We start from the raw sequence: 18,420 nt of genomic DNA on the forward strand, positions 1-18,420 counted from the left end.
AATTTAAAATGTTTTACTTCCTTCCTGTACATACTCTGTGTCCTTCCTAGCTTATTTCTTGGTTATTTTGTGGCTCTGTGTTAATAAATATTTTTTAAATGATTTCTTATTTAGTACTGAATTTCCCTAGCCAAAGTTACTACAGTCCTCTATAGGATATAGCCAAACAAAGAGCAACAAAAACAGAGGCATTTAGGTTTAAATATTTTACTAAAGGCTGTTAGCCAGTTAGGATACTCAGATTCCTTAACAAGTACATGCTTAATTTGTTTTTTATTTCTTAAGACTAAAAATAGCAGTCTTCATTTTCTGAAGTTTGAATAGCTAGGTGTCCAATGGAAAACTGCTAGAATTAGCTTAAGTCAGAGAGACTACAGGTATTTTATCTCTGAAATTAATAGTTCAGAAATGAAGTAATCCTTGGTGAAGGCCCACAATACTCTAAATTACTAAAATTGACATTAATTTGAAAGAAGCTTCTGTTTGCTGCTGTATAGTCACTCCTTACCAACTTCACTTAAAGCTGTGTTAAAGATACAAATACAGGGGCCTCCCTGGTGGCGCAGTGGTTGAGAGTCCGCCTGCCGATGCAGGGGATACGGGTTCGTGCCCCGGTCTGGGAGGATCCCATATGCCGCGGAGCGGCTGGGCCCGTGAGCCATGGCCGCTGGGCCTGCGCATCGGGAGCCTGTGCTCCGCAACGGGAGAGGCCACAACAGTGAGAGGCCCGCATACCGCAAAAAAAAAAAAAAAAAAAAAGATACAAATACATACTTATACACTTCACTGTGATTTCAAAAATCTAGAACTTATCATATAATGAATGAAATACGCTTATACATCTGTTTTACATATAATAGTTTTTAATACTTTACATATTACCTATTTTCTTTATGTCAGAGAACTCAGGTAGGACAACCATACATTATTACCAAGTGAACGTACTTTATATCTACAAATGAAAATACAGCAGAAAAATAACAGAGCTCATAAACTTGAGTCCTTTAAATAATGTATACACCTTGATATTCACTTGGATATTATTCATATACTTTTTAATAGTTATTTGTCCGTGTTCACATATTGACAGATGTTAAGCCATATATTCAGCATTACATAAAAGAAACTAAATATAATTCTTAAACTTCTCACTCACCAAACTGAATCAATGCTACTAAGACTTGAGAGCAAACATATTTTCATCCCTCATATTACTGTTTAGCTAAAGAATTGTGAAATGAAAAATGAATGCCTGATAAATTTTTGCTACTTTAATATAATTTGCTACTTTATTTAATATAATGAAGAACTTGGTATATGCTTAAGTATTTTTGCCTGTGCCAGATGAAAACTACACCTAGAAGTATGTTAGCATTTTAAGAAATCATTTTTCCTAGTAGTTGTGTCTTTTCTATTTTAAATGGTATGTAAGATGATTAGCATTTGTCAGAATTACCTACCTCAATTCTGGATACACAGTAACTGTGTACCATTAAAGTACCTTTATGAATTCATACTTTAGGTGATAAAATACCCATTTTAAGGAAAATAATTCAAGAACTAACCTTTTTGTACTCCTAAAACAGCAGGAGAGTTCTCCTGTAAAGTTCTGTCAGGTTCCTGTGGAGGTACAACCATGGCGAGTGTATGCATTGGTACACGTGGAACCTAAAAAGTCAACTCAGAAAAAAAGAATCTCAGACCAAAGAATAAAATAAAGGTCCATAAATGAAACAGAGATCCTGTTTTAGATTTTCTTCGTATACCACCAAATTAACTTTTTTTGTTTCTTTAAAAGAAAAACAAAGAAGAAGAAGGAGGGGAAGGAGGGGGAGGAGAAGGAGAAGAAAAGGAGAAGCAGCAGCAGCAGCATTATTCACCAAGCAGTAATTTCTGAGAATACTGATTGGGCAAATTCAGGCATTCTGCAAACAGTCAATGATAAGCTAAATGGAATTAATATCACTCTCTTGTTACGGATAAATCCTTGCTGGTTTCAGTTATAGCTAGGAGTACAAGTCACATATTCAACTGGCCAATTTACCCTTGTTCAAATCCTATATGGGTCAAAAGAAAAAAATAGTTCTCAGGATAACTTTGTAGAAAACAATTTCAGATTTCACTGAACTTTGTATACTTAGTATACTCTCTACACTCTCTCCGTATTTTTAGGTGTGTTTAAAAATTACTTTAATGAATTTTTGGTGCATATATCCTGGTTTACCCACACCTTCCTGGATGACAAAAGTAACTATCTCTAGGATAATTAATATTGTCTTGGGAGGTATTAAGGGAAAATCATTCTCTTGGTTCAAGATTCTGCTTAATGTATTCATAAAAAAACAAACAACCTTAAAGACCTAGTTGTAATAAAAGGACAACTTGGAATACTTATATTTATATTTGGTATTAAGTGTTTCTTTTTTTTTTGCGGTACGCGGGCTTCTCACTGTTGGGCCTCTCCCGTTGCGGAGCACAGGCTCCAGATGCGCAGGCTCAGCGGCCATGGCTCACGGGCCCAGCCACTCCGCGGCATGTGGGATCTTCCCGGACTGGGTTATGAACCCGTGTCCCCTGCATCAGCTGGCAGACTCAATCACTGTGCCACCAGGGAAGCCCTAAGTGTTTCTTTTTAAACACTATTTTCAGTAAATAAGACAATGAAAAAAATTTCCATGTACTTTTGAAGAAAATCTTAAAGAATTTAGGACCAGGTTTATTCAAATTTAAAAGAGAAATAAGCTGGACTTCCCTGGTGGCACAGTAGTTAAAAATCCGCCTGCCAACGCGGGGGACACAGGTTCGAGCACTGATCTGGGAAGATCCCACATGCCACAGAGTAACTAAGCCCGTGCGCCACAGCTATTGAGCCTGTGCTCTATAGCCCGCGAGCCACAACTACTGAAGCCTGCGCGCCTAGAGCCTGTGCTCCGCAACGAGAGAAGCCACTGCAATGAGAAGCCCGCACAGCGCAACGAAGAGTAGCCCCCACTCGCAGCAACTAGAGAAAGCCCGGGTGCAGCAACAGAGACCCAATGCGGCCGTAAATAAATACATAAATTTATAAAAAAAAAAGAGAGAGAGAGAGAGAAATAAGCCCATTTTACTAAAGGCTAATTTTAAACAAAAACTCCCAATTTGAAGAATATTTATAATTACAAATAAGCTCTGTTTTACATTACCTGAGATTGATCTTGACAAGGTGGGGTAAGCTGAGACACATCTGTGGTAGGAACTGACAGAACATTGTTTGGATAATCCAATAGATAAGAAACAACATTAGTATGGCCACCTTTTGCAGCTTCAATGAGCATTGTTGAGCCATCCTGAGAAAAATTGACACCATAATTAATTATTTATTAATTTCTTTTTATAATATGATTACTAAACACATTTAGTTTCTTAGCAGCTCATATAAAATCAAAACTCATTTAAACAGTACTGAATATTAATAATAAATATTAAGCACTAAAATATTTGAAATATATTTTAATAATGATGTATATATTATTTACTTATTTTGAAGTAGAATACCTTGAGACGATGAGTAGGGTCAGCCCCATGAGCCAAGAGTAGCTCCACAACTGCCAGGTGACCTCCTGCACATGCCAACGACACTACTGTATGATCATTATTGGCTGTAGCCCTATTCACATTGGCACCTTCAAAGAAAAATAAACAGCAATCTTAGCAAAGCCAGTTCAGACAATATGCCTTTAAAAACTTTTTTGAAGTACAACATAGATACAAAAAAGTACACAAATCCTAAGTGTATAGTTTGAAAATTTTTCACAAAGTGAACACTCTTGTGTGACCAGCACCCAGATCAAGAAACAGAACATTATCCACATACGAGAAGCCCCACTTTGTGCACCCTTTCAGTCACTACCCCGCCCTCCAATGGTAACTACTATCCTGACTTCCAAACTGGTTTTAGTTTTTGAACTTTATATGAATGAAATCATACAGTGTACTCTTTTGTGCCTGGCTTCTTTCGCTCAATATAATATTTTTGAGATTCATCCACATTGGTGTGCATAGTTGTAGTTCGTTCATTCAATATCACTTCTAAAATGAAAAATCTAGATTAATAAATATATACAGGTTAATGTGAGCACCAAATAATACCATTGTATGTAACTCTTCAAAGACATTTTTGATCTATTTCTAAAATGTGGCAGTATAGCCAGGTCTCAAAGTACAGAAAACAGATTTTTTTAAACAATATTTACGAGAAATATAATGCTTCATATTGTATATTTTAAAGGTCAGAGAGACCTGGATATGAAGAGAAGACAAAAGTTTATCCAAATACGTTATCAGAAAGGCGATTTAGTAAGTTGTTCAATAGCTTTGTACAATATGACCTAAAAGAAGTCTAAATGCAAAATCTTTTCTTAGCCTCTTTTTTTGGTAAATTAATTTTGATTCACGGAAAAAAAGACCTCTCATTTTTAGTTCAACTACCTTTTACAATCCCAAAAGGACTCAACTAGATAGTTAAGACTATAGCAATGGGGACTTCCCTGGTGGTGCAGTGGATAAGACTCCATGCTCCCAATGCAGGGGGCCTGGGTTTGACTCCTGGTCAGGGAACTAGATCCCACATACACGATGCAACTAAGAGTTCGCATGCCACAACTAAGGAGCTGGTGAGCTGCAACTAAGGAGCCCGCCTGCCGCAACTAAGACGCAGTGCAACCAAAAAAAAAAAAAAAAAAAAGGACTATAGCAACGTTCATTCTTCCTTCTTCCTTAATTCAACTTATTTTATGAAGGGAAAAATAAACCTAGGGGAAACTACTATTTATTTAATTTTCAAAAATACCCAGCTGAACCTAATCCTAACTTGTATTAAAGTACCTCTGGGAAAGGCGAGGCACACCAATAAACATCCTTACATTAGCAACATAAGATTATTTTTAAAGTTGTTAATAATAAATTTAGTTGGGATTGTTTAGCACTTACTACAGCCTAGAAAGGCTATAATCAATGTGTTCTTATTCTTGAAAAGCCTGATTATATGCTTAGCAGGGTAGTTGCTGGTATGATTAGGTAACTTCTTTAGGAAAGGAGCATGAGAGAACTCTAAAGGTTATCCATCTGTTTATTACTTCTGCATGGTTGAAGTAAATAGCTTTTACAGACTAAGTTATAACATTATGTAAGATATGCCTTACTTGGTAGCAAAATGTGATGTGAAGAAAATAGGCCTAGTTTTATCCAATTAAAGAAGAAAGCAAGTATATTTAAAATGATAAAATCTTACACTGCATCCTTAATGGTACAAAATGTCAGAATTCTATTGGAATATACAATAGATATAAAATGTTTATTTGAATAACATGACAACACTTGAGTGGACCTTCCTTACAGTTTAACATTCTAACCTAAGATTTTTTATCAGATGCCAGAGTACCTCGAACACTACACAGAGTTAAGCTGAACCAAAAGAAATTGCGGATATTACCATCTTTGACATATACAATGACAATTTTATATGGTTCAACATAAACTGAGTTCAGCAGCATTTCACTTTTCTACAGTAAAGAGTCTTGAACTACCTCTTATCCATCATTTGAACTTCTTTGCCTAAATATATTCTAATAATAGAATCTCTAGAGGAATATAAAAATAATAAATAACACCCTTGTGTACTTGGTTGATTTAACTGTACCATAAACAACAGTAGCAGACTTTCTCTCCTCCACCCTTCCGCATTTCCAGCAGAACTGCCTTAAGTGCTGAACGATACTGTATCTACTAAATATAGCTGGACATTTTACCTTTGACTTTTCCAACTTTGGGGAGTAACCATATACTCTTTGTTGATGAAAACTTCAAACTCAAAACTAATAAACAGAACTTCCCTGGTGGTCCAGTGGTTAAGAACCCGCCTTCCAATGCAGGGGACGCAGGTTCGATCCCTGGTCAGGGAGTTGGGATCCCCCCGCCGTGGGGCAACTAGGCCCCTGCGCCACAACTACTGAGCTCACGAGCCTCAACTAGAGCCCGCGCACCGCAAACTACAGAACCCACGTGCCCTGGAGCCTGCGTGCCACAACTACAGAGAGAAAAAAAAAACCCCACACGCGGCAACGAAAGATCCCGCATGCCTCAACAAAGATCCCATGTGCCGCAACTAAGATCCAACGCAGCCAAAAAAAAAAAAGGACTCGACGCAGCCAAAAAAAAAAAAAAACCTAATAAAGATCCCAGCAAAGTACCTTATGAACTCTGCTTCCTAATAAAATACAGCAACAAAAGACTGGAATATAATACTTACACTAAAGTAGCTTTAACAGAAATTGCAACAGTTTAGGAACTTTTTTCAGAAGTTGTACCTTCTTGGAAATGCACACTTGTACTTTCTTTACCTTTGCTAATAAGAAACTGCACGGTGCACAAGTGGCCAGCTCTCGCAGCTTTCATCAAAGGTGTTCTTCCACCTTCAGATTCATGTTCCTAGTAAAGAAACATAAAATAATCCATCAGTGCCAATTCATTAACCATCTATTTTTAACACTTAATATCAATGACATAAGAAATAATGAAGATTTAATACTTACTCAATGCAGTCACTTATGTTACCTACCTCAATTCCTCCAAAATACAGGATTAATTTCAGTCCACATTAGATGGTGTAACTTTCTATAAGAGCACGTTCAGTTTAACATACCAAACAATAAACATTAAGGATAAGACTTAATGTTTAGTTTGATCCCCAAAGAGAAGTAACTGCATTTTTCTAATACTAAGGTTAAAAAGATATTTCCCTAACTATTCATCTGAACTATGAAAAAGTTCATAATTTTGTGAGGTGATTTTGAGGATCTCATCATCAGAAGCCAATAAGAGATCTATCAAAGGAGAGAAACCAATCTCTGAAGAAAAACACGATGGTATTTCAGGAGTAAAGGGAAAAGGAAAAAGAAAAACATACAAATGAGCTGATTATTATTATTTTTTTTTTTTGGCGGTACGCGGGCCTCTCACTGTTGTGGCCTCTCCCGTCGTGGAGCACAGGCTCCGGACGCGCAGGCTCAGTGGCCATGGCTCACAGGCCTAGCTGCTCTGCGGCATGTGGGATCTTCCCGCACCGGGGCACAAACCCGTGTCCCCTGCATCAGTAGGCGGACTCTCAACCACTGCGCCACCAGGGAAGCCCAGCTGATTATTTTTTAGAGTAGAAATTAAATGCTTGAATAGTCAAAGGCAAAAGAAGCAGTCTTACAATAGTAGGAAGATTGTTATTCTTCCTAGCAAGTTTGTCCACAAGAGGAATGAATGAGAAAACAGCTTCTCAAGCATCCTAATATCAAATGCCACTAAAAAAAGCTTGCTTGTATGGTAAGTAGTACTGCCTGTTGGGAGTACTGTGAACTCTTACTACATTCATCTAAGTATTAAAATGTAGCTGACACATAGCTTTTACAAAAAGTTCTCTCAACTATCCCCTCTTTCACCATGTATGCAAACATTAATTTCTGTTGTTCTGGTCCTCTTTTGTGACTAAGAAAAACTTGATAAAGAACGGTGATTTCTTCTTACATAACTATATCTCACTACAACTTTGGCAAACTAACAATAAGAATAGATTGTCAACCCAACGGAAACTTTAAACTGGACTGCAGTGACAGGGATTCCACTCTAAAAGAAGTTTCTTTCTTTTATCTTGATAGTGTAGAATTCTCAACCTCCTAGTTTATGTTTTGATTTTTGTTATGCATATTGATTAGACAACAATCTTTATTAACTCTAAGGTATGCAGGATGAATAACTATAGATAATGCCAACAAAATTTGGCTTTAGAATGAATTTTGAACTTATATTCAAATGTAGGTAAATCTAATATTCTGGCAATTTACTTCAAACAAAATGGTATACACATCATGAAGAGCTTACTCAGAAAGACCTAGAAAGTTGTGTCAACACACTACATGCTGGAGTTGTTGTATCAACTACACACTGGAAAGAAATTGCTCCTTTAGCAACTGCTATTACCCCTCCTGTCTCAGGACCTTTTTGCTTAAGCTGCTCTCTCTTCCCTGTAACACTTCTTTGTTAGCTCCTTTTCATCCTTGACTGTCTCAAGTTAAGTGTTATTTCCTCAAGGAAGACCTTCCTGAACCTTCTTGACTAGATCACTATTCCTACTACTGACTTACAGTTCTACGAACTGCTCTTTCATAAGTTCCAATCACATATTAGTTTGTGTAACTACTTGGGTAACATGTCCACCATTCAAGTATAAGCTTCATGAGAAAAGCAATCATGTCCATTTTTGCTTATCATTATATACCTAATGTCTAAAACAATGAAGTACTTGAACACTGTTTACCAAGAAGGAACCTAAGCACATCTGACCTCTCAAATCTTCCCTTTCATAGAAATGAAGCTTGAAGTTTAAATATTCTACTAGGTAAATAAGAGAAAGAGAAGTTAATTTTAAGAATGGTAGCTAAACTTAGAGTAAGACATTCATTACCTTCATTTGATAATACATTATTACTAGATCATGGGTGGGCAATACTAATGTCACTTTTCCGTTTTTTTTCTTTCTTATCTCTTAAGCCTGGCAGTGACACCCATCAATGCAACTAGTAGTGGCAAAGACAAAAGATTCTGAAAGCCCTGTTTAGAATAAACTTTTAAAGTAACTGTTAGTTCTGTATATTTAAAATATTCCCATAGCTGTTAAAAACAAGAAATCAGAAGGTATAATCCCAAGATGCTCACTCCAAGTAAAATTTCAAAATTCAACATACTAATAAAATTTTGGAAATAAAAGGTGTTAAAAGCTGCCTATTTTATTTTCCTCCCTATAAATATACATTCATTCTTTTGGTTCTGAACAATATGTTTGAGGAAACAGTTGATATGATAATACTACAACTTTATAATGTATGATATTTCTTGTCCTAAAATTAATAATGTATATCCTACAACACATACCATTTGTCCCAAAATATCTGACCACTGAATCCTTTTAGGATAGGAATCAAATTTGTCTATACAGTTGACCCTTGAATAACATGGGTTTAAACTGCGTAGGTCCATTTATATGTTGATACCTAAGTTCTACACTACACGATCACAGGGGTGCAGAACCCCGCACAACATGGGTAGATGTGGTTATATGCAGATTTTCCACTGCACAGGTGGGCGTTCCAACACCCACGCTGTTCAAGGATCAACTGGCTACTTACTTATGAATGTTGGATTTATTATTTCAGCCAATATTTGTTCAATATCAATAAAATTTTAGGATACAAATTATGATTATTTCCTTCATAAACACAGAAAATTATTTTTCAAGGCTACAAACTTAGGTATTGTGCAATTTAACCTTTTTTCTTTCTTCTTTTTGGAGAACAGCTAGAATAATATAGGGATTATCTATTCCTTGAACATTTGGTAAAACTCACCTATAAATCCATCTGGGATCGTCTTACCTTCATTAGATGGACGGTTTTGAACTACTGACTCAATTTGTGAAATGGTTATTGCTTTATTGAGGTATACGATTCTAGAATCTTTTTTATGGGGGGTCACGCAGCGAGGCTTGTGGGATCTTAGTTCCTCGACCAGGGATTGAACCCGAGCCCTCGGCAGTGAAAGCACAGAGTCTTAACCACTGGACCGCCAGGGAATCCCTTTGAATCATTTTTGATAATTTATATTTATAGAAAAAAATCAGTATTCATTTCATCTAAGTATTCAAACTGATTGTTCATATTGCCTTATAAATTTTAAAGTTCTCTACTATATCATATAGTTATAACTCCCTTTAAGTTTCTATCATATACCTTTGCCCTTTTGAAAAAAGCTGGGCTTATTTTATCTATTTCAGAATTTTTTAAAAATCAGCTTTTATTTTGCTGTTTTTCCTTATTTTTTCTTTTTTTAACTCTACTTTTTTGTTGTTTACTATTCTATTAACTTTTTAAAAACTTTATGTCCTTCCTTCTTTGTGCTGTTCTTCTTCTACTAGCTTCATTTACTTTCATTATACATACATACATACACACACACACACACACACACACACACACACACACACACACAATTTTCCTTCTAAGGACCACTTTAGCTGTATCCTCTCACCCAAGTTTTGATGTGTCGTTTTGGTGATAACATCTATTTTGCAATTTTTACTGGGATTGCCTTTTTAACTCATGAATTATGTAGAAGTATTTTTCCTCATTTTCTAGTTATATGGGATTTTTAAAATGAGGTCTTATTGTTAATTTGTAATTTAAAAAAAACAGAGATCAGAGAATGTAGTTCATATGATTAAGAAGTTTGTTTTAAAGACTTTTTTGTGGCCTAAAACATGCACCAGATTTACACATATTCAATGCACTGGAAAATAACATATTCCATATTTATTGGAAACAAAATGACAGCTCTCTATTTATAGGAGCAAACTTGATTTTTCTATTCTTAACAATCGATTTATGTATTTGATCTATCAGTTTCATAGAGAAGTATGGGAAAAAATCCTATCACTACAAATGTAGAGCTGACTAATTTTCTTGTAATTCTGTAATTTTCTATTTTAATTGGAGGGTAAGGTAGATGTTAGTTACTGATTAGTAACTGATTGTTATACTAGCTGGAGGAGCATTTATTTATCTCTAAAAATGATTTTGGTTTAAAATTCCATTTTGCCTGATATTAATATTGCCTTACATAACTTTTTCCATTACTTTGTCAACCTTTCCCTGTCATTTTGCTTTAGATCTTTCTCCTGAAAACAGAATTTGCTAGATTTTGATTTTGAATCTAATTCAAGTCTGTGCCCTTTTAATAATTAAGTTCAATAGGTTTATATTTGTTCTGATTAGTAATATATTTTTGTAAAAAAGAATCTTTAAAGTTATTCAGTACCTGATTCTTCACTCCTGAACAACGCAAGGATTCTAGAATGGCTTTTGAACTTTCTAACATATCCTGCTGAATTTCATACTATTGCTGTCTAGAGTTTTAGTACTACTCTGGTTTTAAGCATAAAAATTTAGGGTTTATACTCACAAATTTGTATTTATAATATATTTTACCAATTTCTGTGCTTACCGTAGCTTCCCGCATCCCACGCCTTCCTCCAGAGCTCTTTTTTGTCCTTATTGATGTACATAACTTTTAGTAGTTCTTTTGGCAAGGGTCTGAGGTGGTAAACTTTTATTCTTTGTAGATCTGAAAATATGCTTATTTTTCCTTCTTTGGAATGTTAGTTGAGTATAGAATTCTATATTGTGTTATTTTCTTCTGGTTTTGTTTGGGGGGGGCTGCACTGGGTCTTCGTTGCTGCGTACAGGCTTTTTCTCTAGTTGCGGCGAGCGTGGCTACTCTGCGTTACGGTGTGCAGGCTTCTCTCACTGTGGTGGCTTCTCTTATTGCAGAGCACAGGCTCTAGGTGAACAGTCTTCAGGAGTTGTGGCACGCGGGCTCTAGAGCGCAGGCTCAGTAGTTGTGGCACATGGACTTAGTTGCTCCGCAGCATGTCGGATCTTCCCAGACCAGGGCTCAAACCCGTGTCTCCTGTGTTGGCAGGTGGATTCTTAACCACTGTGCCACCAGGGAAGTCCCTCTTCTGGTATTTTGAGGATATTACTCTCCATTGTTTTCTGTGATTATTTTTGTTGATGAGAATCTACCATCAAAAATTTAATTGTTGTTCCTTTGAGAGTAATTCATTTTTCCTCCAATAGCTTTTAAGGTTTTTCTTTATCCTTAAAATTCTGCAGTTTCATTTGTTCTGCTTAGCAATTCTTTTTCAATCAAGGATTCATGTCAGGCTTCAGTTCTAGAAAATTCTCCATCATTATCTCTTCAAGCATTGCCTCTGCCTTCTATTTCTAGCCTCTCTTTCAGGAACTTCATATATATATATGGTCAAATATATATATGGCCTCTCAATTTCTCTTTCATATTTTCCATCTCTTTACCTTTGTGCTGTATTATTTATTTTATCATTTGATTCATTAATTCTTTATTCAACTGTCCAATATACTGTTTATCCTATATATTTATTTTTATTTCCACAATTTTTTCTCCTGAAAGTTTAAATGTTTTATTTCGTATCTATCTGTTCTTAATTCATAATCATCAGCTTTTGTTTCATTGCCTCACATTGTTTTATGGCTATTGTTCATAGTTTAAAATAAGCATGCTTAAAATCTTTGATTCAAGTCTTTTATTTCAATTTCCTTGGGCCTGTATTCTCCTGTGCTGCTGCTTTTTGTTTGCTTGCATTTTGACTATCTCTCTTCATGTAGATTTGCTCCTGAGCTTTATAATTCTTTTATTTGATAAAGCTCATTTTGCATGGGAGTTGTTTTTTTTCTTTTATTTCCATCCACAAATTTATCCCTTCTCATTAGATGGTCTGAAAGTTACCTCAGTCTGGTCCATTTTAGAAGTAGCTCTTTCCTTGGCAACTTAAGCTTCTTATCCCATGAAGTTATTCTGTTCTTCTCACTAAATCAAATAATGATGCCCTCCAAGTTCTTAGTTACAATGTTGTCTTTGCATCTTCCCTCTATGAAGAACAATTTGCTAATTTCTAACTGTGACTCTGGGCAGTTGCTTGGAGCTTTTTTTCCATGCTGCTTCATAGGCTGGGCAATAAGACTGTACCTATTGGCCAGTTCCATGTGAGATGCATTCAGTCCCTATTCCCTTAAAGATGATGAAATTCCAGCCCCTAGCACCCATTTTTTTTTAGGTTTAATTCTCCTTGGGCCTACAGCTTCAGCTGTGGATCCAGGGTCCATTTCTAGTCCACAGAGTTCGTTGGTCTTGTTTCTGAGTATAGCTATATATTTTTAGTTTAGTTTGGTTTTCTCGCATATTTTATTTATTAGATCTATGTACTTGAATGATAGAGAGCAGAGAGGCTTCAAAATATACTAACAGACTTTACTTTCTTGACTGGAAGTCATTTGTTACTTATATTTAAACAACTTTTGAGATAGGACTCATTCAACATATAATAACCTAGAAAGAAAGAACTTGGCCTTTTAATAAAAAAGTATATTAGGAGTTTTGTGTATTGCATAGATAGTTTTAAGGATCAAGAAAAAATTGATAAAAGTTTTCCAGCTTTAAGTAGTAAAGTTTTAAAACATGTATATATGCTACTCCTTAATAAAAAGTTATTTAAAAAGCGGGAGGTCCTATTTAGTTTATTAAGGTAAACTAATCACCAACAGTTGAAATATACTGATAAGTGGATAATCAGAGCTCATAAGCCCGCTAAAATCTTGTCCATAAAAAATGCACTGCAAAGTTCTGGTTCCGATGAATAAGCATTATGAGAAAAAAGGTGCATTTTTTTTCTATTTGGCTTTAGATAACAAAATTTAATTTTAAATTAAGGCTTTTTTTCTTTAAAATAAGTTGATTTCCTTTAAAACCACAGTCCTGGGCAACCAAGGTATATATCGAAGATTGTAACTATATCACAGAGCCGGTGTTTCTTGCAGTTGAAGGAGGACACTGTCTAGGGGGAAGGACCAGAATCAGAGGAGAGGAGAGGGAGACTGCTTTATACTATATATGTACTAAAGGATTCTTACACTCTCCCCTAGGGGGTATGTTCTTCCAACCCACCACTGTATATTAATCATTAACTTAGTGATCTGTTACTGATCAGATTCATATCCCTCAGCAGAACTGAGATGGAAAAAGATTAAGAGGCACCGTTTTAGGGTTTGTGTTTAGCTCAGTTTCTAAAAGCCACAAGTAACAAAGACAAAAACCAAGCTTACTCAGTTTGGATGAAGGAAGAATGATAATAAAGCAAAGGTTGGAAAAGAACAGAACTCAGCAATGATGCAGAATAATCTACAGACTCTAGCAATGTCTCAAAGTGTGGAGTACAGAGGACTTATGAGAATCTCCTGGGATCATTTAAAATGCAGACTCCCCATTTCAGATCTGCTGAATCTGAACCTCTAAAAGTGGGGCCGCAAACCTCAATTTTAAAAAGTATCCCAAGTCTTGAGACTTACAGCTAGAGAGACAGATTTAAAATCACATTTTCTTTAACAAATCCAGGGAGAAAAAAATAACTTTATCTGAACTAACACTCAGCTTTACATTCCTGATAGGAGCCACAGGTATTATATAAACTGAGTAAAAGTTTACATTTTCAAATAGTATTTTGTGAAAGAAATTTATTTACTTTCTTCAAAATAGAATGAATATATAACAATTTCTCATTCCAAAAGCCAATAAAAAAGATACTTAATAAGCATTATGGTTAAGAGTGGCTTGACACTGAAAAATTTATTTTAGATGGCCTAAATTAATTGTGAAGCAATCACAACTTATTCCTAATTTAAAAATTAAGCACTGCTCCTGAGTGTAAACAAATCTCTCTGGATTACAATGGATATTAAATTTGCTTGACTTTTAAAAGCATCAGGCACAAATTCCACACATTTTTTTTCAAAAGAAATGTTTGTTTATCAACAAGTATTCACCTTCTTAAAAGACAATCTTAGAACAAGGTTACATGAGAGGATTTTAAGAAGAAAATTTTAATTTTATAGAAATTAGGGCATGAGCAATATAGTAAATGTTTCACTAAACTGTTTTTTTGTTGTTTATTTGAGGATTATATAGAAAAAAATCCAATATATCACCCTAAATCTGAGTTTCAGATTTTTGTTGAACAAAGTTGAATACAAAGGGCTTTATGACTGAGACTTTCTCTCTGGGTTATCTTAACTCCCTCAATAAGGGAGAATGCAAAAACTATCTGAATAAGAAAATCTATTTTAACCTAAGAGATTTTTTTTTTTAGGAATACCACATAAAAAGAATACTAAGGAAGCAAACTACTAGTAATGTAAATCTCTTTTTATTGGAACTTCATAATCTTTTTCAATTGAAGAGGATTTCCTTTGTCACCCAACAGGGTCCTGGAACTTCTTGACTGGAATTCAGATATCCAGAGTTCTGGTTACCTACATCATCTATTCTTTATGTAGTAGCTTACAAGCATCAAAGGCCACCCTCACCTGATGCTTGGCCGGATCTATGCCCTCCAAAATAGTCTTCATGTCCTCCTGCTTGTCCTGTGAAAGGAAAAAGAAGAACTCACGGATCTTATTCCAAAAACGAAAATCACATTTGGCCATGAAGACCTTGTGACCAGTACTTCAGGTGCTGGGCGTTATTAACTCAGGATCTTCAACTGAAAAGATTCTCATCTGTAGAGACCATAATCTCATGAACAGAGTATGATTTTTAAGTATGATAATACGGTTCTCTACCAATATAACTTCAATATAAACCTTAACATATGCAGACATAATTCTGCTAAAGTTTTTGAACTCATGCCTTTATCTCCAAATACAACTAAAACCACAGAAAATAGAGCAGCATCTTAATATCTAACCAAGGAAAATAATTTAATCAAAAGATTTGCGAATATCAGAAGCTGAGAGATAAAAGTAGGAAAAATACTGTATGATTAAATAGTTCTGTAGTACCTCCTCCACCCATTATAAATGAACTTAGTGCTCACACTTTTCAACTAAAACAGGAGACTTGAAAGAACTTGAGAGATGGAATATCTGTATTTTCTCTAGATCTAGTCTCCAGACAGGGAGAAAGTACTCAAAGATGAGACAGGGAGATGGATGAACAAACAGTAATAAGAATTGCAATCACTGACCAGGATCAACTATTATCTCCAAATAAAAGAAATGTGGCCTAGAGAAGGCTTCACCCTAAGTCACTCCTACCTCCTACCCTGGATGATATGCTTACCCTAGGGGGATGCATGCTCCCATGGTAGAGATTTAGTGAGAAAGTATTCTGAGTCAACTCTATGATTTTTTTTTTTTTTTTTTTTCGGTACACGGGCCTCTCACTGTTGTGGCTTCTCCCGTTGCGGAGCACAGGCTCCGGACGCACAGGCTCAGCGGCCATGGCTCATGGGCCCAGCCGCTCCACGGCATGTGGGATCTTCCCAGACCGGGGCACGAACCCGCGTCCCCTGCATCGGCAGGCAGACTCTCAACCACTGCGCCACCAGGGAAGCCCTCAACTCTATGATTTGAACAAGCTGACTGTTAAAGCTCACTTCTCCCTTCCTCATCCCCATATGATTTTCAACAAAGACAAGCTCCATTCAAATAAGAATAAATAAGCACAAAGTATCCAACACAGAACCTATTAAGAAGTTCCTACAAAAATGGAAACAAAATTTTAGTCAAATATTCCCTTGTACTTTCAAAAATATTAAAGAGAATATGAACGCTTTAACTAGTGGAACAAAGTGATATAATAGCAAGAGGAAACTTAAAACGGAGTTGGGGGTACTTCCCTGGTGGCACAGTGGTTAAGAATCTGCCTGCCAATGCAGGGGACATGGGTTCGAGCCCTGCTCCGGGAAGATCCCACATGCCACGGAGCAAGTATGCCCGTGCACCACAACTATTGAGCCCACGAGCCGCAACTACTGAAGCCCATACACCTAGAGCCTGTGCTCTGCAACAAGAGAAGCCACCACAATAAGAAGCCTGTGCACTACAATGAAGACCCAACACAGCCAAAAATAAATAAATAAATAAATAAAAAAGAAGTGAGTTGGGGGACTTCCCTGGTGGCGCAGTGGCTAGGAATCTGCCTGCCAATGCAGGGGACACATGTTCGAACCCTGGTCCAGGAAGATCCCATATGCCACGGAGCAACTAAGCCTGTGTGCCACAACTACTGAGCCCGCACTCTAGAGCCCGTGAGCCACAACTACTGAGCCCACGTGCCACAACTACTGAAGTCCGCACATCTAGAGCCTGTGCTCCACAACAAGAGAAGCCACCGCAATGAGAAGCCTGCGCATTTCAACAAAGAGCAGCCCCCGCTCGCTGCAACTAGAGAAAAGCCCGTGTGCAGCAATGAAGACCCAATGCAGCCAAAAATAAATAAATAAATTTATCAGGAAAAAAAAGTGAGTTGGAAGAGCAGAAGATACTAAGTAATGATGAAACCACAAAAACCACATTAGAAGCAGCAAGAAGTATACAGAAAAAATAGTGACCTGGTGGATGGGCTTAAGAAAGAAACAATACAGAGGAAAAGGACAAAGAAATGAAAAGAATCAGACATAAAGATAATAAGGGAGATTCAATATATGGATAATAAATGTCCCAGAAGAAAACAGAACAGAAAAAGAAGTATTCAAGGCTGTAATAGAAAAACACTGGAGAAGGATGAGGAGAAGGAGAAAGAAAAGGAGAGGGGAGAGAGGATGAACTAAAATCTTTAAATAGAAAGCACTCACGGTTTTCCAGGAAAAACTATTATAAAATAATAAACACCAAGACACATCCTGGGGAAATCATAGAGGTTTAAGTATAATGAAAGAATCTTATGATAATCCAGGCAGAAAGGAAATCACTTACATATAATGGGGAATATTCTAGCAGGTTTTGGCAATATTTAATACCAGAAGACAGTAGAATAGAGGGCTTAGAATTTTGAGGGGAAAAAACAAGTGATTCATTAATTTTATATTTAGCTACATTCATTTATAAATATAACATACAGTAATATCAAAAATGCAAGCACCTGTGAACTCCTTCTTTTGGTTGAGGAAAGTAAATTCAAAACAAAATACCAGTATCAGCCAGCCAAAAGGTAAGTCAAGTTCAGGAAATCAGGAATTCAGAGTCTACATAATATGAAAGACTAGTAAGGTAAACACTGAATCCACCTAAATATACAGTTAAAGTTAAACAACTTTGAGAAATAATAGGGTCATAAAACAGAATGTAAATGTTATAAAATCACGACAATGTAATAATAAAATAACTCATGAAAATCCTATGGTGGAAGACACATTAATCTCCTCTCCAGAATGGAGTCAATAAACATTGTCTAAATATTTGATTTTTTAAAAATCAGTTTTTTAAAAGAAATTAACAAAATATTTCAAAATTTGCATTTGTAAATGATGTCTGAATAAATACTTTTCCATGAAGTAACTTTATACCTGTGTTTTATATAGTTCAAAAATTAGTTCAGCAATTAGTGAGCAGCTCATAGGTCTACTTGGAACACAGGGATTTTTTTAGATAAAAGAAACATGGGGACTATGATCAGAGATTAGAAAATTAAACCATAAAAAAAGGAAGGAAGGAAGAAGGAAAAGGAAGGGAGGGGAAATCTAACCCATGTTAATGAGAATATAAGAATCAGGAGACCTCAACTGTTAGTAGAAGTATAGACTAGTTCAGCATTTTTGTACAGTTTTGCAGCAGCTATCAAACTTTTAGAGGTGGACCCTCTGAAAACCGGCAATTTCACTTCTAGGAATTTATCCCTATAGATATATTCACAAAAGTAGCAAAAATACATAAATGTACATAACAATATTTAGTGCAGTACCATTTGTAATAC

The 18,420-nt window shown here is 36.0% G+C and overlaps 1 protein-coding gene across 10 annotated transcripts in view; it reads right to left on the reverse strand.

Moving 5' to 3' along the window:
- Positions 1-18,420, reverse strand: part of LOC309803826 (ankyrin repeat and KH domain-containing protein 1) — a 124,136-nt gene that overhangs the window by 47,199 nt on the left and 58,517 nt on the right. For 5 of the 10 annotated variants that reach the window (XM_082620600.1, XM_082620595.1, XM_082620594.1 and 2 more), the window contains exons 11-15: positions 15,033-15,089; positions 6,378-6,465; positions 3,535-3,662; positions 3,183-3,326; positions 1,566-1,668 (exon numbers count right to left, since the gene is read on the reverse strand). In XM_082620600.1, the coding sequence (XP_082476726.1) occupies positions 1,566-1,668; positions 3,183-3,326; positions 3,535-3,662; positions 6,378-6,465; positions 15,033-15,089 (520 nt within the window). Of the gene's footprint in view, positions 1-1,565; positions 1,669-3,182; positions 3,327-3,534; positions 3,663-6,377; positions 6,466-14,856; positions 15,090-18,420 lie in introns of those variants that run through there. The other 5 variants (XM_082620597.1, XM_082620596.1, XM_082620599.1 and 2 more) reach the window with 2 other exon arrangements.

This window comes from Mesoplodon mirus (genome assembly GCF_964341445.2).
Source record: "Mesoplodon mirus genome assembly, chromosome: 5".
In the NCBI taxonomy this organism is placed as follows: domain Eukaryota; kingdom Metazoa; phylum Chordata; class Mammalia; order Artiodactyla; family Ziphiidae; genus Mesoplodon; species Mesoplodon mirus.